At 35.2% G+C, this 26,442-nt stretch overlaps 1 protein-coding gene across 3 annotated transcripts in view; it reads right to left on the reverse strand.

Moving 5' to 3' along the window:
• Positions 1–26,442, reverse strand: part of LRBA (LPS responsive beige-like anchor protein) — a 737,558-nt gene that overhangs the window by 20,588 nt on the left and 690,528 nt on the right. For all 3 annotated transcript variants that reach the window (XM_027597848.2, XM_027597846.2, XM_027597847.2), the window contains 3 exons: positions 22,746–22,808; positions 17,301–17,456; positions 11,003–11,170 (listed from right to left, as the gene is read on the reverse strand). In XM_027597848.2, the coding sequence (XP_027453649.2) occupies positions 11,003–11,170; positions 17,301–17,456; positions 22,746–22,808 (387 nt within the window). The remainder of the gene's footprint in view (positions 1–11,002; positions 11,171–17,300; positions 17,457–22,745; positions 22,809–26,442) is intronic.

The following is a 26,442-nucleotide window of genomic DNA, read 5'->3' on the forward strand; positions in this document are numbered from 1 at the left end:
TGTACTACAGGGCGCCTGGGTGGCTCAGTCGTTAAGCGTCTGCCTTCAGCTCAGGTCATGATCCCAGGGTCCTGGGATCGAGCCCCGCATCGGGCTCCCTGCTCTGCGGGAAGCCTGCTTCTCCCTCTCCCTCTCCCCCTGCTTGTGTTCCCTCTCTCGCTGTGTCTCTCTCTGTCAAATAAATAAATAAAATCTTAAAAAAAAAAATGTACTACAAAGTTCTCATTAACAGTTTCAATATGTTACTAGCAGAGAGAGAATCCCCTTCACTCATTCCTCATTTTTAAAATACCACTTATTATGAAACAAAGTTTGGTTCAACATCTCCCTATCCCTATGTTTATAGAAATTAAATTAGTTCTTTCAATTAATACTTAGTTTAGATGACTCCTGGGCCAAAAGTTAACATTTCCCAATTGCTTTCTCATACATTCACTTACTCCTTTGTTCACTTAATAGCCTTTATTGGATATATATTATGTGTAATGCACTGTGGAAACCAAGAGGAAAATAAAATATAGTCTTATATTGGCAAATGACTTGATTCTAAATGGTCATTGGATCAGGTTTTGTTACCTTACTATAAACCTGCAAATTATAAATACCTATAATTGGAAAGGCCAAAAAGCTGTACTGAAGTTCAAACTCTTTGTTATAAATGAATTTTTTTACAAAATGAATATTTCACAGCAATTAATAAAGTCCTTAAATAAAAACAACTGATATAATTTTCCACATTATTAAAATGTAATACCATTTGACCTCTTAAGAGAGGTAAAACAAAATATGAAACCCGGCTTTGTTAAAAAAATCATTTCAATAGAGTATTCATTCTGAAAGAAAACACAAGTTTAAGAAACTAAATATATGTTATTAAGAATATATAGATTTTTTATAATCTAAGTATTATATAATATATGCCAGTCATTTCCTAAAGATGGATACTTCTATTTTGCACATGCCTTTTGTTCCATTTTAATTACATTTTGATTACTACAACACAGAAAAAAAAATTCATGTGAAAACTGTACACTAAGCTTTCTCATGTGGCTCACCATAATGGCAAACCGAGAAAGGAAATGGCTTTCTGAAGCGGAAATGAGGTTAGCTACTAAATGTTTCTTAAACCTATCCCATTAACTTCCTAATGTCCCGATGGGAATTATAACACTATATTTTAATTATGCAAAGAGAAATTATTTGAAATTTGTTCTATTCCTTCTATCTCCACCAACATTTCCCCTTGTCTCTATTCATCATGGTCTCTTTGGTGAAAAACATGCTAATTTGGTTAAACATATAGACTACAGAAAATAAGCCAAAGCTGCATTTAGGGTGGGACACCCATAAGATAGCAAATTTTGGTAGCTTCCTCTTGTAAATAATATTAGAATTATTAATGCAAGACAAGATAATGTTGGTACAAAAATCCATTTTAAGTTCTTGGTGTATAACCTTCCTCCTCTCTATCTCCATCTCTGTGTGCATTTCTTTCTCTCTTCTAAGCAACACTGGAAAATGTGTTTGTGTGAGTATGTACCTACAACTGTATACTTAAAGTATAACCCTAAATTGTGTAATAATATTAAAAAAATACAAAATCCTGGGGTACCCAGGTGGCTCAGTTGGTTAAGCATATGACTTTTTTTTAAAATTTTTTTTAAAGATTTTATTTATTTGTCAGAGAGAGAGAGCACAAGCAGGGGGAGTGGCAGGCAGAGGGAAAAGCAGGCTTCCCGCCGAGCAGGGAGCCAGATGCAGGGCCCTGACCCCAGGACCCTGGGATCATGACCTGAGCCAAAGGCAGACGCTTAACTGACTGAGCCACCCAGGCATCCCAAGCAATGACTCTTGATTTTGGCTCAGGTCAAGACCTCAGAGTCATAGGACTGTCTGAGACTGAGCCCCCCACCCCCAATGTCAGGCTCTGTGCTGGGGGTGGAGCTGCTTAAGATTCTCTCTCCCTCTGCCCCTCCCCTGCTTGAGCACTCTCTCTAAAAAAACGAAAAAAACACAAAACCCTGGGGTGCCTGAGTGGCTCAGTGGGTTAAATGCCTTCTTGTGATCCCAGGGTCCTGGCCCAGGACGGGCTCCCTGCTCAGCAAAGAGTCTGATTCTCCCTCTCCCTTTGCCTCTCCCCCCTGCTCATGCTCTCTCTACCTCAAAATAAATAAAATCTTAAAACTAAATAAAAATAAAAACTCAAAATCCTAATGATATATACTGTCCTAAGAATTCAGTTTAGCAAAATTATCTCTGTATTGTCCTTTGCAAATACAAAGCATGCTTTAGTGACAGGATTGCATCAAATTTTCTATAGCTCATGGTGCAATTAATCAAATTAAAAGTGCAGTACAGTTTAGTGATCAAGAATAGCACCTCTGGGGGAGCCTGGGTGGCTCAGCTGTTAAGAGTCTGCCTTTGGCTCAGGTCATGATCCCAGGGTCCTGGGATCGAGCCCTGCATTGAGCTCCCTGCTCAGCGGGAGGCCTGCTTCTCCCTCTCCCGCTCCCCCTGCTTGTGTTCCCTCTCTTGCTGTGTCTCTCTCTGCCAAATAAATAAATAAAATCTTAAAAAAAAAAAAAAAAGGCACCTTTGGCCTAGAGTGCTAGCTATGTGACTTCCCTTGGGCGTGTTCTCACAGTTTCAGTAAGATCTAGGAGCTTCAAGGCTCAGGGCAGCAAGTAAAGACATATTTATAATCTCTCTGTGCCTCATCTATAAAACAAGGATAATAGTAGTAGCTACCACACAGGACTACTATGTAAAGTGCTTTTGATGGTGCCCAGCATGTAGTGAACATCCAGCAAGTATCACCTAGGAGTAAAGTAGTACTAGTAATAGTAGAATGATTTTCACTCTCTGTTGTAGACACTCCTTTCAGCAAAAGTATATCTGATCCTATGCTGCATAAGTGAAAATTAGAGATGGTTCTGATTATTTTTGTTTCTTGTCATTTTTTTGTTTCTTATTTTCTAAAAATCATACTTTGGTTTCTCCCATTCTTCCTTTTTTTAGACTTTCCAACCTTCCCTAACAATCCATATAAATTCTGATAAAACTAATATCTAGAAGCCTAGAGCAGGAAGTGAAGGTATATTAATATAATTAGGTATTCCACCCTAATATGTCTTTATTGTCTCTGATTATCAAAGTAATACATGCTCATTATAAAACATTCAGATAATTTAGTAAATTATGGAGAAGGAAATGGAAAAACTGCCTCTAAATTCCACTACCTATAAATAACCATTGCTAAATAACATAATAAAAAACATTTTGCTGGCTGTCATTCTGGACTTTTTTCTACGCATAAATACACACATTCTGAATTTGACACCAAAAGCAAAGGCAACAAAAGCAAAAAATAAACAAGTAAGACTACTTCAAACTAAAATGCTTCTGTAGAACAAAAGAAACCATCAACAAAATGAAAAGGCAACCTATGGAGTGGGAGAAAATGCTTGCAAATCATATATCTGATAATATCCAAAATAAATAAAAGAGCTCATACAACTAAATAGCAAAGAAACAAACATAAAACAATCTGCTTTTTTAAAAATGGGCAGAGGAATGAATGAATGAATGAATGAATGAATGAATGAATAGCAGAGGATGTGAATAGGTATTTTTTCCAAAGAAGACATACAGATGGCCAACAGGTACATAAAAAGGTGCTCAACATCACTCATCATCAGGAAATGCAAATCAAAAGCACAATGAGCTATCACCTCACAACTGTTAGAAAGCTGTTATCAAAAAGACAATAAATAGGTGTGCCCAGCTGGCTCAGTCAGGAGAGCATGCGACCCTTGATCTCAGGGTTGGGAGTTCAAGCCCCATGTTGGTATAGAGATTACTTAAAAATAAAATCTTAAAAAAAAAAGTCACTTTCACTTAAGACTATCCTTAAAAAAAAAAAAAAACAACGGATAATAAATAACAAGTGTTGGAGAGGATGTAGAGAAGAGGGAACCCTCATGCACTGTTGGTGGGAATGTAGATTGCTGTAGCAACAATGGAAAGCAGTATGGAGGTTCCTCAAAAAATAAAAAATAGAACTATCATATGATACAGCAATTCCACTTCTGGGTATCTAGCTGAAGGACATGAAAACACTACATTGAAAAGATATCTACACTCTCATGTTCACTGCAGCATTATGTATAATAGCCAAGACATAGAAACAACCTGTATCCACCAAGGGATGAATGGATAAAGAAAATGTGATATACATATGTATATATATCAGTGTATTATTATTCATTCATAAAAAAAGAGGAGATCCTGCCATCTGTGACAACAGAATGGACCTTGAGGGCATTATGCTAAGTGAAATAAGCCAGACTGAGAAAGAAAAATACTTTATAATCTCATTTATGTGTGGAATTTAAAAAACCCCAAAACTAAACAAACAAAAAAACTGAACTTAAAGATACAAAGAACAGACTGGTAGTTGGTGGGGAGGGGAGATGGCAAAGGTGGTCAAAAGGTATAAACTTTCAATTATAAAATAAGCAAGTCCTGGTAATGTACAGCATGGTGACCATAGCTAATACTACTACACCGTATATTTGCAAGCTGCTAAGAGAGTAGATTCTCATCACGGGGAAAAAATGTATTACTGTGTGTGATGATGGATGTTACCTAAATAAATTGTGGTGATCATTCTGCAGTATATACATATATCAAGACACCATGTTGTATACCTGAAACTAGTATGTTTTATATGTCCATTTTATTGCAATTAAAAAAAAGAAACATCCTGACCCTTTTCACCCCAAGGAAATAAAGCAATCTCTCAGTTGTAGAAAATTACAAGCTACAAGAATAAAAGCTAAAAAGTTTAGCAGTCATGAAGCCTTAGCCATGGGAGGCATAAAGAATTCTAAGGACTTTTTCCTACCTAAAAATACTTGATTCAATCTAGAATCTGAAGCCTGACCAAGCCTATTTGTGAGCAAAATTACCTTAAAGACTAGAGCAATTGTCGCTTTGTAAAAGAAATCATTAGAAGCATTTAAGTATTTAATTTCATATAAAAATGGGTCTCTTTTAATAAAGTCTCAGGATATCTAAAGTACGAGGTACATAGACACAAAACTATCAGACAATTTCTCTAATGAATGAACTTTTTGGAAGGTGATAAAGTCAGTCTAATACATTGTTCCAGGGGGTCTTGATTAAATGTGTCCTTATAGTGATTCTCCAATAATATTACGTGCACACGCACACGCACACCCACAATATTCGAAAAGAAGAAGAATCCCGCCTTTAGGGACAGAAGAAGTAGCTTGCAGTTTTGCAATTTCAGGGCATATTCAGTTTCAATTAAATGAAAGAAGATACATTCAAAATTTTCTTTGAGAACTTTAGTTGACTAGAGGGAACTTTTATCTCCTTACATTAGTTCTACCAATTTTTTAAATTAAATTTTCCATCTGAGCATAAAGTATTAGACAAGCAACTTCCTTTGGTGTGGCACTATTAAAATCTACACATGAAGATACTCAGTTTCAATTTGAGGGCATAAATCATCAGTTCTTCTGTTCTCATATTTATATGACTATAGCCTATGGCTGAATGGTATAGTCATTTTTCTCTACAACTAAACAAGGTAAATAAATGTGATATATTGGCACATCACCCCACCACTCTGCATATGGTGCACATTAAGGTTGTATTCATTTGCCATATGAATATAATTCCTTTTACCACATCTACTATTAGTTACAAGCAGTAAATACAGAGTTGTTTTGCTGGAATTTGAGGGCCTGCATTACATCATGGAGCACCAAACATCCTGGACCTTCTGGAGAATTTCATAAACGTAGTAGTTTAATGTCACCTGAACTTGAACACTGCCAACATACTACTTCAAACCCAACTTGATGAATTCTTCAAGAAAAAAAGAAAAATACAGGGTAGTCTTAGTACAACAGTATACGCCAAAAGTCAGGCCACAAGGAAAGCTCTCGAGGAGGTAAATACAAGAACTCATGCTCTAGACAAAGAATCAGATCAAGAATCAAGGTATAAGAAGGCTACTTGTTTCAAGCACTGCTTTCATATTCAGAATCAAGTGAACATAAGATTAAAATATCCAAACAATTTTCTTCCACTGTAGCTTACTGAAGACCTGCGATCAAGAAGATAAGAGTTTATCTCATGACAAACTGATGCTTTGTTTCATTAGGCATAGGTTGTGCTTACTTTTTCCTTCAACAATAGCTTATTATAAATTTCCAAATCCACCTGAGGGTGGCGGAAAAAGAAGGAAAAAAGTGATTTCTTTTACACACATGGTTCAACACAAATGTACGTATCTTGGCATTTATGACGAGAAATAATATATCACAGCCAATTAAAAACAAAGTACAGCTGACTTATCAAGTACTGATTTTCAAATTTACCAACATTAAGTCCCCAAGTATATCCAGCAGATGGTGCTCTAGGACACCTACTTACAGTGAGTAGTACCGTTCGTGTTACATACACCTATAGTTTGGCAAGACAAAGAGTAAGGATTTATCAGTAGCTTCAGTAAAACATATTAGGCTTTATGATAGAAAGAACATAATTCCTAAATATGTGCACAAAAATATACATATGCATAAGCGCATGTGCACAGAAGCAACCAGTAAATAATTCACACCTGGACATAAAATGATACTACTTTTCTTATAGACTGATGAGTAGTCCATGTATATCAGTGGTATTTATAGTCATATGGCAAGATCATTCTAAATTCATTAAAAAAAAATTTAGAATGCCTGAAAGTTAGAATTCATTTTTAATTATAGCAGGAATGTCTCATTAGGGTGATACTAGTAAAATTAACAACAGTAGGATTTACGGTAATGACTTAAGTGATTGATGAGAGTATAACAAAATGAAGTTTTAGACAGAGAAAAAGCAGGGCAGCTATGGCATACAGTACTCTAAAAAACAGCTCTGTGGTCTGTTAGTGCTAGCCTTATGGTTAATAAAACCTTCTTTCTAATTAATGGTGCTGAAATATTCTTAAAGAACAGAATCTTGTTGTTATGAAAAAAACTTAAATAGTTGTGTGTGTTTTTTTTTCAGTAGACGCCATTCCCATAAAGGAGAAAGCTGACATAGATTAGCATGTCTGATTGCAAAGAGGGAAAAAAAAAATGCCACCTTTCAATCAAATCAAAAACAGAATGTGAGAATGGAAAAGTACTTTACTGAAATACTATATACACACATCCACACAACACCCTCACAGTCAGCAACCATTTGTTTCTCAAGCTAATCAACTGTGCTCAAGCTAATCAACTGTGACTTTTAAAAAATTACTCAGAAGCCTGAAAATACTTAATAAGCATTTAATTTTAAATGCTTAGTAAGCATTTAATTTTAAGTTTATGAACTAGTAATACAATATAAAAATCGTAGATAATAACTATTTTGTAAATTTTCATCTTGCTTCTAAGATCATTTCAAAGTTTAAAGTATTTAAATGTCAACTGAAGGCACTGGGGGATATTTTCTCCAAAATTTGCAAATGTACAGTCTGTATAGCATTATTCTGAGGGAAAAACGAGTGCTTCAGGAAAAGCATTTTGGTACACAAATTCAGTTCTAAAACACAAAGAGTACTAGGGCAAAGGGAGATATGCGTCCATGTAGAAAATACCTTTCATTAAAATATTCTTCGTTAATTTTATTTAAAAATCTACAACTAATTGGAATTGTATCTTAATTTTTCTTCTCAGTAAGAAAATTGAATTCCACAGGAAATAACTATCACAAAATGAGTAAAAGATGAAAAACTATCTGTTATACAGGAAAACAAGGCTTTTGCCACGTAATCTAAGCAGAGTTTATAAAACATGTATATCCTTTTAAAAGCCCAAGTTATACTAAATATAGGTTTTATCCAGCTGAATTAGCCAGATTTTGCCCAAGCAATGTGTATTTTAGTACTGGATAACATGATTTAAAAAAAAAAAAAGAGGAATAAAGCTGTGAACTTTATATATAGCACTAACATCAGATTTGTAGAAAACGGCGCAGGCGTACGACCCTAGGAAGGAAAATTACTAGCTTATTCTCATAATTTTTGAAAACAAAACACACAAACTAAATGCTTGAATGAGACCTATAAAACGCAGAAAAAGCAATAGCTTAGTTTTCTTTAGTTTTCCCTTCAAGAAAGAAAAAAGTCTGTATTCAAAAATTTAAGTTGAGGTGTTGTGTGCATTTACAGACCAGACTGAAATTGTATGTAAAAAAAAAAAAACAACAAAAAACGTGGCTGTTTCTTAAAGGTCATTTATATTGCATCCAGGAGATACAATACAGGAATAAGCATAACCTAAAATTCCTCGACTTCAGCAGCTGCATCGTGGAGCCATCAACAAGCCAGAGGCTTATAAAATCCAAACCAGCTTGCATGAATGTGTAAAACACAGTCCACACTTGTGGTAAAAATGTCTTTGTTTTTGTTTGTCATTTTCTTTTGAAAAGCTTGGACCAACTTGTTCATTTTTCTATTCTAATGTGTGGAAATTCTCATTATATGAAAAAGTGCCTATTTGTCTTTCTCCCAGATTCAGCCTTCAAAGCTAAAGCAAAATTAGATTGGGACATCAGACACTATAAAAGGGCCAGAAAGGATGAGGTTTACTTTGAGAAAGGTAATTTAATTTAGTCAAGATACATTACAATTTTCTAAAATTTTTATTAGATGTGCTGTTATGTTATTCTTTTTTTTTTTTCCTTTTCATTGCCAGCATTCCTAGGAGTTAATGTCCACCATACTGCAGACAATGAGAGGGTACAGATGAAGTGCTTATGAAAAATATTACATTATAATATACACTCTAATGCCAAAAGGATGGTGTTTGTGTGGTGATTTATTTTCTCTAAGCATTCTGTGCTTCTGATAACACCTTAAGTCAGTTAGTATTGTTGCTTTCATTTTACAGACAAGACAGAAGGACCATAGCAAAGCTCAGAACTTAGATTTGCTTCATTTCAAACTCCAGGATTTGGTCAGTGCTACTTGATTCATTTTTTTAGAAGACATGCATGTAAAAACCATCTCTAGGATGATTTATAAGGTATTTAAATATATATTTCTCCCTTCTGGAAAAGCTGAATATTTCTAGTTCTAAAATACACTTTAATTTCTGAGTAACGGCCATTACATATAAGTGTAGCTAATAAGTCTTTAGCTACTTCTCAGAGTACACATTGGTAATGACCATGTATAACATACAGAACATAATTAGGTCAAGGAAGTAAAAAAACAAAAACCAAACAAAAAATCTTTTTCTTGTGTTTGGAATGCTGTATACGCATGAAACGCATTATTTTAAGGCAAGAGGAAGTACTTCCTAAATATTTTTAGCTAAGTAACAAATTGTATATTTATTATTTATGTCAAGCCTAGGTTTGTCTTAGATGATTTACTGAATCTTGGTAACTAAACTTATAGACAGAGGAAAAAAAGAAATTGAAAGTAGACCCTCCTAAAAGGCCAGAAATAAAGAAGGAGCAGAATGTAAGGGTCCATAATGTAAAGAACATGAAGTACTTCTCAAATGAAAGTGAAAAACAAAATCCCCGAAGTCTACATGTTTAAAAATTTTATCATAATTACATATAAAATGCAGATGCCTGTATAAATATGTGGAATACACACACGGACACATTACCCTCCCATTTAAACACATACACTGAGTTTGACCTGATCACAAAGACCGTATTATCCAAAGCATCACAGCCTTAAAGAGATTTTTCATATTCTATTTGTATAGGGAATCGTCCCTGATTTGAGTAACATAAGAAATATACATTAGAGGATTTAATAAAAATTATGTTTACCCATTACACAAGACAAAAAAGCATAAACAGCTTTTATAAAATATGTCCCATATACTTTTAAAATTATACACTGGTTTTTGGCTAAGTTTTTTTTAAAAGGTTTCATTTTTAATCAAATATTACACATTTAATAAGCACAGCTTGAAGAAGTCAATCCAAAATGTGATGGACTAAAGCGTATTCAGGCTGTTTCATAATTTGGAGTTAAATGACAGAAGTTAAATACCACGATATTCAGGTAAAGCAATCAGGGACAAAATGGTGCTTCCTTAACCAAATACAGTGCAACTTGCTTTAAATTAAGAAACTGTAAATATTTAAGAGCAGTTAAAATGTTCTACCTTATGAAGTAAAAATCTTAAAAGCTATTCTTGCAGGAACTCTTCAGTGTTGTCATAATAATTTTAATTAAATTCTCATTTTTCAGGTGGTCCCTTTAATTGTTTTTTCCTACTTCTTAATGTGTTTTTCTAAAGCCATTTCTTTTCTGCAGCTGTGTGCGATTGGTTTTAATGGTAGCTGCTTCCTTTTTTTGCCTTCTGTGAATTACAATTTTAAATGGTTACACATTTTTTGTTTTACTGCCTTCAGCATAGTTTCATAAAGATGTTTAAGGCTGTTGGTGAACATTTTCATTTCCCATCTGAAAAACCAAGAGCCAATTTGAATATTCCATATTGGCCTTTTATGACCTGTTTTATCTTTTAATATGTAAATGAAAGCATATTCTTTATAAAGACTGGTTCATTTCCATGAAATTATAATTGTTCTTTTGCTCTTTTAAAATATGAATTCGATAAACAAGATAATATGTGATTGCTCTTTTATGTTATATCTTGTTCGTGAATGAAACACCTCTCTTTTATTTGGTGACAGCCATTTGCAATGAAGAACTAGCATTTTCAGATCATAAGAATAACTTGTAACATGAAAAATGAGATTTCGTACTTGTACTTGAGAATTATCAATGCTCACAAAATGTTAATAATTGAAAGGCTATCTAGACCTTTCTTAAATTACAACTAAGAAAAAGATTTGATAATTCAGTTTCACTTTCACCATGGTAAAAAAAATGCAACTTCACTGCAAAATGTTATTATACATCACTTGTAACAGTTTACTTATAAAATAAGTTTGTACTTACTGCCTGGGTTATCTCCAATCCCACTGCTTTTTCCATTCCAGTACCAGAGCAGAAGGGTTGCGTCACGTGACCCTGAGAGAATGTAGCAATTTCCCCCAATATAGGACTCAGAACGAGTGAGGCAAGTGACCACATCCCAATGGCCAAATACCACTTGAATCAATTTTCCTGAAATACAAAACAATTTTCTTTAAGACTGCTATAAAATAAAGAAATTCCAGTGACCATTTCACTTATAAGATAATGAAGTCATATTGACTCAGATTCTGATGATTCAGATTTTACAATCAAATTTGATCTGGTCTAACCTAAAAGTTTTCTTTGAATATCAACAACAACAAAAAATCAATTGAACAGTGATAACACTTTTGAAAGACATACTGTTAAAACTACTTCAACAAACAATATTTGAGGACCATGATACCATATCATTATACATGGCTACTATAAATTCCAAATGAATCATGTCTACTGATTAAAGCAGGCTCAGAAGAACTTGTATTTGGAATGATTTCAGCAATTTCTTAAGTTACCCGGTATGATTCAAAGCAAAGAAAACTTAGGTGCCTTTCTTTAAGTACTCTATAGTTCAGACTTTGCTAATACAAACTTGTCTCTGAATTAGTAAAGATTTAATGTATTTCTTTTTTTTTAAAGTGATCTATACAAAGACAATATAAGTCACTTTGGAGAGTTCCTGTTCTTTTCAAATTAGAGTTACGTGAACCTAAGTTTTGGTAAAAAGACTAATATATTGTGATTGCAATTAGAGCTGGGTCATTCTTTCTTTGTTTTGCTTGTCTGAATGATGAAAATTCCTTGGTGGGTGATGATGAAGTTAAGATAACGGCAGTTTATCGAACATTAACGACCAGGGACAAAAGGGAGGAACCCAGTACACTTACTATACATCTAGGGAGGGCTTCGGACACAGGATGAATTATTCACATAACAGTGCCGGAAAAAAAAGGAAAGCCCCCACTTTGAGAATCTTTGTTTAAAAATCAGATATAATGTTTATAATTAATTCATACAAACTTGTCTAAAGAATGAAATAAGCTATAGCAGCCCTTCCACTACATCCCTATGGTTTCTAGCTAACATTTCCCTTTGAAATGTCTACAGAACTGCAGATGAATGTCATAGTATGTCTACCTCTAATAGTCAGCATGAGTTTCTTTTTATTTTTGAAGAAGTGTTTCAGTGGGGTAATATAAATAGAATTCAAATATTCAAGAAGACCACTAAGCTGAAAGAAGAGTAATATGCCTAAAAAGTTCATGTTTAATTTGGAAACATAATAACCTATTCAAAAGTTTAAGGTCTCAGTTAAGTATTAGCAACTAAGTGTATTTAACTTTCCAAGGTAATCATAAATATAACTAAAAAAGTACTTACGTTAATTTTTTTAATCTTGATTTTAGTAAGTCTGAAGCTTATTACAAAGCTTACTGCAAATTTTTAAAAAAATGCTGAAATATACTTTACTTAACTCAGATAGAAAGTCAAATACAGTGTGTTCACTCTTGTGGAGAGCCTACTACTAGTAACTTTAAATTCAGATTCATTTCAGGCTCAAATTGCACAATTAATAAAGTGCATTTTTTTCTCCCGTGAACAAAGTCTTTCACCAAAGCAGGTGTTTTTTAACTGCTAAAAGTTAAAAATGTGTACTTCTGAATTTCTCCAACCTTTAAATTGATATCAAAACATTTCACTTAAAAATGAGCTGTATCGATAAAGAATATGGTAAGAATTCAAGACTTCTTAAAATGAAAAATATGGAAAAGAAAAAGCAAATTAAGTATGAAAAGATATAATCATTTATTTCTATATCATTTCCAATTTATCTGAAGAACGAAGTGGAGAGGTGTCGTGGTAAAATGGGTGGGGTTAGAGTAAAGGCAGGCCTTCTTATAAGGGGTAAGACAAAGTTAGGAAACTGAATGCACTCTTATTACTAATCAGAACACTGAAGGTTATATCAGTGAATTTTAACTACTGAAAATAACACGCCATATTGTTGATTATGTTTTTTTTTAAAGATTTTATTTATTTATTCATGAAAGACAGAGAGAGAGAGAGAGAGAGAGGCAGAGGGAGAAGCAGGCTCCCAAGGAGTAGGGAGCCCGACACGGGACTCGATCCCAAGACCCTGGGATCACGACCTGAGCCGAAGGCAGACGCTTAACCATGTGAGCCACCCAGGCGCCCTGTTGATTATGTTTTTGATAACAGAGTATGTACAGTTATTTCTGTCCCAGCCTACACCTAAGTGCGGAGAGCATGTAAACTCCAGGAATCATTTAAATGGGTTGTTGAGGGTAGGCTTATTTAAGACTTGATACCTATCACCTCAGTGGGTTGTGGGAGTAAGGAGGAGAGTGACTACAATTAAGTAGGTACATGAGGCACACGGTGCACAGGAAACCCATGTGCTTCCAGGAGGCTTGCAAACGAGCAGCTGTTCACTTGGTAACTTAACCTAATTTCCAACTCATGAGAAGACAAAGTGGAAAGATTTAACTGTAAAAGTGGGATGAATTAACTATAGTGGCAGAATTTTCCAAGATTCGTTTGTTATTTCTTGGTTAAGTCATTGCCCTATATCTACAATATCAGGGTTAGAAAAATGTATACTCAGTCACTGTGATTCTTTTTTCATTAAAATTTACTAGTGTTTTAATTTTTGCCCCCACAGTTATCACAATTATTTTCTATTCAACAAACATTTATTGCACACCTACTAAGTGCCAGGCATTAGGCCCTCTTATATATACATTGGTGGTAAATAGACATGATCCCTGCCCTCAGAGTATTTAGCGTTTAGTGGGGCAGACAGACATTAAACAAATACAAACATATGTAATTATGAATAGTGGTAAATATTATAAAAGGAAAAAACAAGGTAGGATCAGTGAGAATAATGTAGAATGAATTTAGATTAGGTGTCAAGGAAGACCAAAATGAGGGAGTGACATTTACATATTTACATCTAAAGTGTTTCATATTTTAATACAAATTAACTATTTTCTACAATTTATACTTTGGACTCAACTCTGGAAAGCATTATTTTTTCAAGTTCACTTTTTCCTGTTCTGGCAGCTTTCCTCCACAGTATTTGTTATTGCTATGAGGTTGAGGTTCACTCCTCCTAAATAAATCACAGCATAGAAATACCTGCTGCTCTTTTTGGTAAATTATTTTCTGATAATCTCGTAAGTGTTCCTCAACCTTTATTTTTTGTTTCCTTTAATACCAGTCGACCTCTCCACACACTAATATCAAATATTACCACAAGCACTAGAATATCCCTTTTTTGACAGAACAAATTTTCTAGTTAATGTTTTATTTGACAGCTGTGCTACAAATAAAAAAAATTCAAGCTCAGGACTCTACATCACTGAATCTAAAATGTGGCCTGAAAATAATTCCCACTGCCGAGGGAAGGTTTTATTGTTGCCTCTGCTGTTCTGGTGGTGTCCCGAAAACATGATTTATGTTTAAAGAATTTTCTGTTACAACCATGTTTCTCTCCCCTACCCCACCCCACCCTGAATGTAATAAGAGAAGGTTTTATTTATTTTTTTTTGGCTTATGTGCTAAAATATAATTGAATTCAACACTTGTGATAACTTTGCTATTATATATTATTGATCATACAATTTTCCCCTTGCTTCTCTGACAAATTGAAAGGAGAAAATATTTAATATCCCTATTGTCAAAAAACACAAACACGTATTTACCCTAACTGAAATTATTTTAAATAAAACTAGCATCAGAGTTTGTATATAAGATATTAAGATACTATCATTTCAGGATTTTTTCATAACTTTTCTGGCAAGTATAAATATTGTACAAGCTAAGTCCCACTGAAATGAAGTTTCAAATAAGGCTACTACTTATAAAAATGTTTTACATACACACACACTCACATATTTTAAAAAACAGTAAGGTGGAAGGTTTTTGGAAAGAGGGGAAGGAATGTTATCTAGTTTATCGAGTCTAACATAACATGGAAGACATACTAGGAACTTAAGTGTTGTAAATTATAGCATTTTCCCAAATTAATGAATATTGACAGGTGTACCTATCTATATAAGATAATATGGTAGAATCACAAAGAATGCTACATTTGAAGTCAGAAGAGCTGGCTCCAAGGCCCAGTTCAATCACCACTATCTATACGAATTTCAACAAGTTACTTAAACCTCAGTTTCATCATCTGAAAAATGGGGATAAAGATACCTGTTCTATCTATCTCACAGGACCGCTGTGGGGCTGAAACAGTATCATGTATATGAAAGAACTTTATAAATTCTAAAGAACTGTGTGTGAATGCGTTATTTTAATTATTAGTATTACATAACAGTGAGGTTAACTCTACAAATATTAATATTCAGTGCTTTTTAAAAATGACATAGAATGTCAGCAAGCTCAAAAATCCCCAGATGTCAAAACCAAAGACTGACATAATGTATGATTCCACTTATGTAACGTTCTGGGAGATGCAAAATTACAGAGACGAAGAGCGGGGCCATAGGGCGAGGCTGGGATGGGGGAGAAAGGGGGCGAAGAGGCAGAGCAGGAAATTTCTGAGGTATGACAGAACTGCTCTGCATCTTTACTGTGGTGGTTCTGTGATTCTGCACACTGCCCAAACTCAGAGAACTCTAACCCAAAAGAATTAATTTTATTGTATGTAAATTATAAGAACATTTTTTAAATGTGTAAAAAACAATAAGCCATCTAAAAGAATGTTTAAGAAAATTTTGTGAAAGAACGTAGTGATTTTAACCAACTGAGCCACCCAGGCGCCTGAACGTAGTGATTTTAATCTGAACATTTTTGCCCAAAGGGAGCACAATTTAAGGTCAAATGATTCTAAGCTATCATTACCATAATAGTGAAAGAAGAGGTTACATTTTAAATTTAATTATTAAATCAGAGAAAATTCATTCTAATAATAAATAATTTTAGGAGCACATCAACCCCCATGGCATTTTTTTAAGAATTCTGGAGGAGTTTTAGGCGCAGTATCAATCAACCTCATAGACCTAAACATGCAGTAAGCACCTAACTAATGAGAAAGACTCGAATAATATTTTCTTTCTGGACCTACAGAAGGTAGGATGCAAATTATAAAACTAGATCATCGGTTCCATAAAAGAAAAAAAAACAGGACAAACCAACAAGATCATGGCAAAAACAACTTCTAGGGTTCTATATGAACAGTACGTATTTGACTATTTTTCCCTACTTTCTCATGGCTGTATTATGGTACTATCATCAAAATGCATAAGGACAAAGTCCTTGAATAACCAACAGTTAATTTTTCAATATATTATACTTAGTAAGGCAGAAACAAGGACTCATACATTCTCTAAAGATTATTAACAAGACTGAAAAATGATTTACTATAAAACATTAAATTAACTAGAAATTTCAATTAAAAAGAATTTCCTATTCCTACCACATTTAAGCAAGATATTTGTAGATCCTTGTCTTAGTTGAAATACTCTACTTCCACAGTATTATCAAGTTCTGATACATTAATATCTAATTTTAATTCTTTCAAATATTCAACTACATATTTACCATAAGTTGATTTCCTCCTCTAACAGTTTCTAAAATACTCTAGAGAGACTTCATTAAACTTTTCAATTTTTCTCAATGGCCTATATACAAAAATTTATAAACATTTTGATAGATTGGATCTTCCATAATAATAGTGAGTTAAGCTTGGTTTGTCCCTTAGGGAGATGCATGCAAATGAATATATGGACTTAAAATTTTATATTCTAACAAGAGCTCCTGTCACATATAAAATCAGTAGTCAGCTACTTTCCTTCATGATGGTGTAGCTTTCGGCAAGATTCTATACAGAACTGAGTGGAGGCAAGGTATCTACTAATAAGAAATACATTTAATGAGAATTTCCAGTAAGGGAAAAGAAAATGTGGGAAAATACACCTGTGTGTGCATCTGCTATGTGATTATGTATATACACGTACATATGGTATTTGCAAACCTGGATGTGATTTCAAATGAATCATTCATTCTGTAAGCATGAGGCTTGGGAGATACACCTACTATAAAAAACTGCCTCTTAAAAATAAGCTGAAATTAACTTAATAGTGGACTATATAATAGATTTTTACTTAAAAGGGAAAAATAGTGTCTCTATGTCATACATTTTACAACTTTGTAATTACTGAAAGGAAGATGAGAGAGCATTCTAAGCCTCTCAGTGCTACTTGTGGTTAACTTTAGCTCACTGATGAAGAAAATAAGTTACCTGTGTCAGTAGAGTAGACTCGGAAACTCTTATCCCAGAAGCCACAGATGAGAATGTAGCGGTTGTCCGAAGTGATGACAAAGCACTGGGAATGGACTTGAATACTTTGGTCTAAAAGGTCAGTGATTTGCCTCCTGTGCATTCCTGTATTGCTGGCTGTGAGAACAGAGGAAGAACAAAAGTCCTACTAAACCCACAACACATGTACAAAAATCCTATAATTTGTAACACTGGGGGTGGGGAGTGAAGGAGGAGAGGCAACACATTCCGGGATAAGAATATTTTATCTCTAATTTTAAATTTTAAACATAGTAATATTTGAAAAACCAAACAGGAAAATATATCCGGCTATTGGAAAAATGTGGGTAGCTAAATTCAACATCTCAGTAAGAAATTTTGCCTCGAGGGAAAAATAATAACATACTACAATTTCAAAATAGTATACAATTCTCAGAACATGCTTTCTAGCTCTTGGGCAGGACCAAACTAGATTACAGTCTCCAGACTGCACCACAGTTAGGTTTGTGTTTCTGACAATCTCATTACACCCATTGTCATGAGAATGGATTCATGTTGTGACAATCTATTACCTTTAACTTTTTGTCACAGGAAAGAGATATTAGAATTTAAATGTCATATATTTGAAATACTAGCATCTTGGAGTACTTTGGCTTTAACAGGTCTTTAATTTGACTAGATGTGAACTCCCATTTCCCCTGTTTACAGCTGCACTTGCATGTAGGGAAAGGGTAGAATGACTATTTATTAAAGATACTCGTAATTGAAAAACTCAAAGCACAGCACACTGCCACTTTCTCAGTCCTTATGTAAGCAATAAAACAAGACAGTCTGGCAGTGTGTTTTCAAAGCGCTACAGAGCACCTGATATGGGGTTTGTCACAAGGCACAAGGTCAGACACAGAGCAACATCAAGCACACAGAAAGAGTAATAATCCTTTAGAAATAGACTATCAAGTATGTCATTATCAGAAAAGGAATTTTCACTGAGAGGCCTTTTTTGGAACCATGAGGCCAACCAAAGAGAAAGCTTTCTTTCTAGTGACCTAGGGTTATTTCACCACCAGCTGTCCAATACAAATAATAGTTCTTATAATAACAAAGGAACTTGATTGTACCAGAAATCAAAACAAACAAAATAAATTTCTGCATCTGACCATTACATTCTTTGTATCATAGTCTTCAGGGTTTTGTTTTGTTTTTTGGAAAAAAACTCAACCTATAAATGCATTATTGATAAAAATAAAAAATAGAAAAATATTCATTGTACATAAATAACTAAGTTAATGTGACCAACCTAAGAAAAGGTGCAGAAAGTAACGCAGAAGAAAAAAAGTGTTCAAAAATACTTTCCAGTGCTGTACTGGAAACCACCGGGGACACAGAGAAATAAACTTCCCTGCCCTCATGGCAAACGTATGCACAGACGTACTGAAAGATTCTGCTAGCATCTGTTGTACAACTTAACCATGTAAGATCATTAGAGAACTATTTGATAATAGGCTTCATATATTTTGGGGGGATTAATGAACTAGAAAGTGATAGCGGTAGTAAAAAGGGTAGAATTCTATTTGGGGATCACTTCCCTGCCATCTACTTCCCACACAAAGGGAAGCTGCTGGCAAAGGAAAAAAGCTTTTATGGGCATCATAGTGAATCACAGAGAGACATCAGTATCCTACCGCATGAAGCTGTGTGGTACAACTTAGATCTTTTATTCCAAGAAATCTAGCAATTAGGGCGCCTCGGTGGCTCAGTTGGTTGAGCGACTGCCTTCGGCTCGGGTAATGATCCCGGAGTCCTGGGATCAAGTCCCACATCAGGCTCCCGGCTCGGCGGGGAGCCTGCTTCTCCCTCTGACCCTTTCCCCTCTCAGGCTGTTTCTATCTCTCTCTCTCTCAAATAAATAAATAAAATCTTTAAAAAAAAAAAGAAATCTAGCAATTAAAGACAAGGTATGTAATACTTTCTATACTGGTTACTACAGTGTTTCACTCCACATGAAAACTGTAAAAATGTTTATTTTTGTTACTATTTATATGACTTTTGCTTCTATGATATAAACCTTCACTGGTCTTTGGCCTTTTCTTTTTTAGGAGGGGCATGGTCTCTTAGGAGGACCTCATTTCACAGATCTGGGCATGTGCATAATTTTGAATTGAGTGATCACAATGTACCCCCTCCAATGGGTAAAGACTGATGCCCTTTCAGCATTCAAATGAACTATTCTCTAAGCAAATGCTTACCTGTAATTTAATATTGCAACTCCCCCGCCATTCATCCATCCATCCATCCATCCATCCACCCATCCACCCATCCACCCATCCATCCAATCTATAGAACCTATTTTCCTCACAACTGCCTTTCTTTTATCTTGTCTCCTGAGATTCAGTACTGAAGGTATTTTTATTTAATGAAAATTAGGTATATTTGTCTAAATAAGCAGTCTTCAAACTGGGGCATGCATACCCCTGGCAGGAGGGTGGTATAAGATTTCCCAAGAGATAAACAGGCACAGATGGTTTTAAGGGAATCAATTTCTAGTTCCTCAACTTTTGTATGTTCTCTTCTCTGAAACAGATTTGCTGAGAACTCTCCTATGAGTTTTCCTTTCTTACATCCCTTTTTGCATGCTCTTCTTCCACTAAATAAAATAAAGGCATGTTTCTTTCCTATCCAGAATCTTACTATGGTGCTTTATCTCCGGGTATAAAAATCTCTTGAGATGCAAATAAGGGGACAATTCAAAATACTGATATGAAGCTGAAAAGTGAATGCCAAGGTATCAAATCATTCTGCAGGGCAGGTGGTTTCCAATTCATTGCTTTCAATAAAATGGAAGGAGGAGCTAATCATGATGTCAATTGATAGATCATTAAAAATAAATTTCAATGATAGATTTTGTTAAAATGATCATTTAATGATAGACCATGAAAATAATTCTTAATAATAGATTACTATATAAATTTTGTCACATAATTTGGAAAGAGTTCAAAGATTTGAATGACATTGTTAAAACAAAATTCTTTCCTTTCCCATCTATTTTCTTATGTGCGTAACTTTCCCCAGGGCTTCCACCTCCTAAAAAAAAGAAAAAGATAGGATAGAACCGTTGATGAATCCTGTCTCATTCAGCAACAAATAATGTTCATTCATAAATACTTGAGCAAAGGGGGGGGTGGAAGCCCTATCCATTTCATTAAAGATATTTCCAATAAATGCTTGTTTTTATGTTTAATAATATCTAATAAAATTTACAATTTTAATAAGTGTGTAGTAATAATATTTGTCATGATAACTCAGTGTGGATTAGTTTTTAGAAAAACTAAGTCTCATGGTCATAGGAAATTTTAACATTTAAAGTTACATACCTATATTTAATTTTCCATGTATATTTATTGCTGAAAAGTAAAATAGGATAATCAATTTTGAAAAGTTAAAATAAAATTGTGTAGGGGAAGTAGAATAAAAATATAAATTTAAGATGAAAAAGGAATGATATAAAATTTTCAACTGTTAAGAGCTTTTTTGTGCATTTTTTTAAGAACAGAAAAATGGTGACTATCAATTCACTTTGATATTTACATTCCATTCGATATATTTAAAATTTTATACACTATGCAAGAAATTATAGCCTTTGCAACTATATAAACTTGTGATGAAAACTTTCAGATGCTCCATTAAAAATATGTGAGAAGGTACATGGTTTTAAACAATATTTTAGGGGATACAGAGAGAACAGTCTGGTGACCAATAATGTAGAGTAGGGAAGAAAACTATGGCCTGGGCCTGGTTTTGTATATAAAGTTTTATTGGAACACAGCAATACTCATTTGTTTATATATTGTCTATGGCTGCTTTGTCCTATAACAGAATTAAATAGTTGTGTCTGAGACCTTATGGTCTATGAAACCTAAAATATTTACTATCTGGCCCTTTACTGAAAAAGTTTACCCATGCTTGGTCTGAAGGGTGACAGTTGCTGAAATCATTTTTAGACTTGACTGTAGGATATTCAATGTCAAGTTTTAAGGCAAACAATGATTTATACTTCATAAACGATACTTTTAAAGGACTTATCAAATGGACTTTATTTTCCTGACTTTTAAAACTTTACCCAAGTGAACATTTTATTTTTTAATATATGACAAATCATATGTACTCAAATCAAAAGATGATTTAGGAATCAGAGTAGTATTTATCCTTGTGGTTAATTCCTTCTTAGATTTCTGCTTATATGTGGGGGACTGATAAATGAATCAGTTTTGAGCTTAATGTTATTTTAGTTCATTTGCAAATGGTAGTCACTTAGCTCTCTACTGAAACAACAAGGGTTTTAAAGACAAAAAAGGTGACCTACACATACGGAACCCCTTGGATTTTAAACTAATAAGTCAGCTCATTCATCTGCTTTATTTAAAAACTTAAAAATTTTAACAAATTTATGTGGCAGGGAAATTTAACAAAATCACAAACTAAGCCTCCACATTGGTAGCATACCCCTACAACAAGGCAATTAAGTTTTTTATTCTAAAAGTTACTGAATAGCATCTTTAAAAACAAGAAATGTTAATATGTTCTTATCAGTAACATTCTCAGTGAAGCCACATCCAAAATCCCCACCCATAAGAATGAAAAATGCTAAACTAGAGATTTTAACTTAACTGACTGAAAAAGCACAGAAGCAATTAAGTATTCGAAGTCATCTGCTACGGATGCTCATTTCATCCCAAAGGCTCTTCCTGGTCTCCCCCCTTTTCCCTTTTCCCTTTTCCCCCCTTGAACAAATTTAACCTCCAGTGGCAATTTATTGGGCTGTAGGACCATAGGAAAATGAATACAAATATCTTAACACTGCCATTGGCTGGGCAATATATTTCAACTTCGAAACTGCTCTGCAATTGCACATTAATCCCCTCAGACTGAACAGAGGGTCCAGGAAGAAAGGATTGATCTCCTTTAATGATGAAACCCTGGCACTACAGTTTTATTTTTCACAACACAGTGCTGCTAAGAACCCCACTGTTATTATGAAAATTTCCCTAGCAAAGGAGCTCCATCACATTACCGGTGCACCAATTCATCATAACGTGCCTCGCTCCTGCTCATCAACAAGTCTGAGTGATGAAAAGATCCAATATTATCCTGACAGTACTTCATGCGCATTCTCAATCACACATTATTACAGCATCCATATTAATTTTCAGTGACACGCGTCCTAGGCCTGTTCAAATTAGGCAAACCAACGAGGGGGAGTTGATGAAATACCAGCATAGCCACAGCTCATTGCATTCCAATTTGCATGCAAATGGTTTATCAGGAAAATTCCATTCCCAGCAACCAGCAAGTGAAAAACAACTGTAATCTACACTTCAGGGCCACCATACAGAGCTTAATGAATCGCAAAGAGAGAAAGAAGTGACAGACCTATGAGAGGATCGATTTCCACTGGCAGCTGGTATGGCTGGTCTTGTACTGCACCTTGATGAGCTGGAATTCACAAAAGATTTTAAAAAAAGCATTATTTTTCATATACTAAACTACATAAAAATGCTTAAGTCAAGTCTTACGTAGAATTGTTTCCAACCTCCAAATCTCTCACTTTTGTGAAATTTAAAGAAAAAAAAAATCCAGGTGCTTTTATGGCTAGCTTATGAAACATTTATTTTAGATTAGTGCTGTTCTGAACATGTGCCATCAGCAGTGGCTCCGGTCCTGGGCCATAAGCTATAGCAGATGCTTGACTGGCAACCTCTGATGCTGCAACAAAACAAAATTAAGTGGTAAAGCACGCTGAAAACAAAATGTGACAACCATCTGCTGACTGTAGCAAATACTGTTTTTTTGTTACTTCTTAAAAAGGCAGTTTTGAATGCTGCAGCACAAAGGATCCACAAAAACGTCAATTTATGATGGCAAAAGGGAAAGCTCTAAGTCAGGGAACATTTAATGTTTCATCCATCACTTAAAACCAATCAATTGAAAGTTTGAATAAAAATAAAGAAAGCTATCCGCAGATAAATGTTTTAGTTAAATGCATTTGGCTGAAATATTTTCCTCAAGATTGGATTGAGGTTTTTAAGAAAAGTTTTATTAATATTTAATATTTCCATGGTTTCAATTTAAAAATACTCTGAGAAGCAAATGAAAAAGAACAATCAATCCATACTAAGAATAGTTTGTTCAAGTCTCAAAATGGTTCTAAAGATTCTTGCACACTTATTTTGTTATTGAAAGGAGATTCTTGAGGGCTGTTACCCTGTGAAAGGTAGAAGGATTTAAAGAGGAAGAGTGCTAGGGAGCAGGAACCACTGCCGGCTACTTACGCAGAGTTAGGCAAGCATAAACCCGAAAATGAAGGCTTTGGAGCAGATGAGTTTTTCAGCTTTGTAATTCTGGGAGTTAAATTCTGGGCCCTTTTCCAAATTATTTTCCCCGAATGACTCAGCCACTCACTCTGGTCAGTATCTGCCTTTTATAGACTCATCAGCATTTAAACTACTGCTTAGTTGGTATCAGAACTCTGCTTAATACCATCATATTTTAGGGAATTTTTCTGACTGTCCTTGAGGGGCTGCAAAGAAAAATGGGGTACGTTCCAATGACTTCATTATTTTTAAAACTTATTATGTCATCATTTCCCCTGTTAGCAAATACCGACTTTTCAAGGTGGTTTCAAAGATCATTAATACTGATAAAACACCTAAGTACAATATTAGCACTAAAAATTATAGTTGAGTATGTATAAGAAATTAAAGTAGCTGAAGAAAGGAAGCTGTATAACTCAGTCTTTTTTTACCGAAGGCACTGTCTGCTGATCACTGGCTCTGCCAGCAACGAAATCACAAGACATATACAGGGAATGTTCAGGGAGAAAGCATCATAGCCTCCGATTTACCCCACAGTGCTATCTAGTTCCAGTAATACCAGTGCTGATCAACATCTATACCTTGATAATTATTCTCTATTTCTCTTAGAATCTGGGGTCATAGAGACACGAAAGACACAGTGTCAGTGAAACTTAGGAGGGTAACTATCTTTGGTCGTGCCTCAAATTCCAGTGCTGCCACTGAACCCCTTGTGACCTTGGGCAAGTTATGTAGCCTCTGTGATTCAGTTTCCTGATCAGTAAAATGGGTTAGACTGAACAATATGAAATTAACAACCCCTGACATCTTGACCTATAAAGAGATTTCATATGGTTCAACCTAAATATAGAAGCTACATCCTAAGACTGTTGAGGGGATTCAGTGCGTTAATACATGTAAAGTGATTAAAACAGTATCTAGAACCTAGAGAATGCTCTATAAACGTTAGCTGCTATTCTTTTATTTTGTTCGCAGGTCCTGTAAGGTCCTGTGAAGGAGAAGGAAAAATAAAAATGACTTTTTTTTTTTAAATCAGGACTCAGACACTGCTGAAAGAAATGACAGGAGCTAGCTGTCTAATGAACAAACTATGGAAATCACAGTTTCTCAGAAAAGGACCAGAATCTAAATTTTAAAAAAAGTAGTAGAACATGAATTTGATATTCATTGCAGAAAAACTGTTAGGGATTTCTGACATTTTTTCCCTGACATTTGTTTTAAATCATGGCATATCAAGGCAAGGGAAAGGAAGAACAAGATAGGATGAAAGATCAGATTTATATAAACATACTTGAAATGAGACACAGATTTAATAAAATGGATGCTTAATATTTTTAGGTATAGGTATAAGCTCAGAATTGGAGATCACATTGTAGAAGGATAACTACTTGTGTATTCCCATATGTATTTATCTGGTGAGCAGCTGCTGTGTCATACTGTAAAGCCAGAGGGCAGGAACAAAACACAAGGGACATGTGTCTAAATGGGTGTCTCTCTATTGTAGGGGGCCCCTAAATGTGGGGTGAAAGCCAAAGGCATGGGAGGTGAAAGAATTCACCTGAGGCAGAACAAAGAAGTTTACTGAATATACTGCAGGGGAGTGGTGGGCAGGGCAGCAGAGGAGAGACAGTCTGCCAGGAGGTAGTGGTTGGGCGCTGCTTTTAAAGGGAGAAGGTGAGGAGGTATGGCGATGTAGGGAATCTTCCCTTCTTTGGGAACTGTGCCTCATTGTAAGTAGCCCACTGGTTAGTTAGGGCCTATGGGTATTTTGAGGTGGGGTGCCTGGGGGGCCTGTCGGTATTCTATCACTCAAGCCTACTTTGCCTAAAAGCGGCCTCGACATTCCCCACTGACAGATCAGCAATGACAAATCTTAGACATTCGGGTGGAGGTTTCATCCTCAGTAGTACAGACACAAAGGAGGCTCACTGGGGAGAATAATAGGCAAAGAGCTGGCAAAACATATGCAGTCCTCCAAGCTTTTATCTCACAGAATGGTGAGCTTGGGCTAGGAACAGCTGGGTGTACCTTAGGTGGTACTTCAGCGGAGGGATGCTGCTCCTAAAGCACTTTACATATCTATAGAAAAACTGGAAGTAGGGAAAAGAACACCTGACAACCAAGTACTAAGGCAAGCAGGCTTTCCAGTCAGGGAAATGGGCTTGCTCACGATGGGAGTGCCAGGAGCTGTCATCAGTACTTCTGGAGTATCAGCTGGAGACCTAGTGAGTAGCCCTTGGGTGGAGCCTGCTCAGTTCCTGCTGAGCTTGCTCTTTGCTACGCTCAATGAAAGACAGTGGCAGAGAGTAGCCAGGGCTTTCCAGCAGCTGAAAAGGTTTGTTTCCCCTCATACACGTTGTCACTCTGCTGTCACTGAAGAAGTTCTCAGAGCTGCCCCAAAGAGCCCCTGAGCACAGGCATCATTTGTGCTGGCCCTGATGTTGCACACACTGGTGCTTTCACGGAGCTCTAGGAGTAAATGCACACTGACTAGGTAAATCCTCTAGTGGATTTGATAGCATACACCACCAGCATGTTTTTCCTCTAACGGAGTATTACAGAATCCAAAAGTCACAGTTGTTAAATGATAATCTTTATTCCCAAACTAAGTCATCCGCATGCACATTTACCACTGCAAGGTAAGTTCACTTGAAGAAAAAGGAATACAAGGACCTAATAATAGAGACAGGGTATACCTGCCTCGATTTCTACCTTCTCTACTTTTTCTGCAATCTGTTCTCTAATCAGATACTCGC

Source organism: Zalophus californianus, chromosome 2, assembly GCF_009762305.2.
Source record: "Zalophus californianus isolate mZalCal1 chromosome 2, mZalCal1.pri.v2, whole genome shotgun sequence".
NCBI lineage: Eukaryota > Metazoa > Chordata > Mammalia > Carnivora > Otariidae > Zalophus > Zalophus californianus.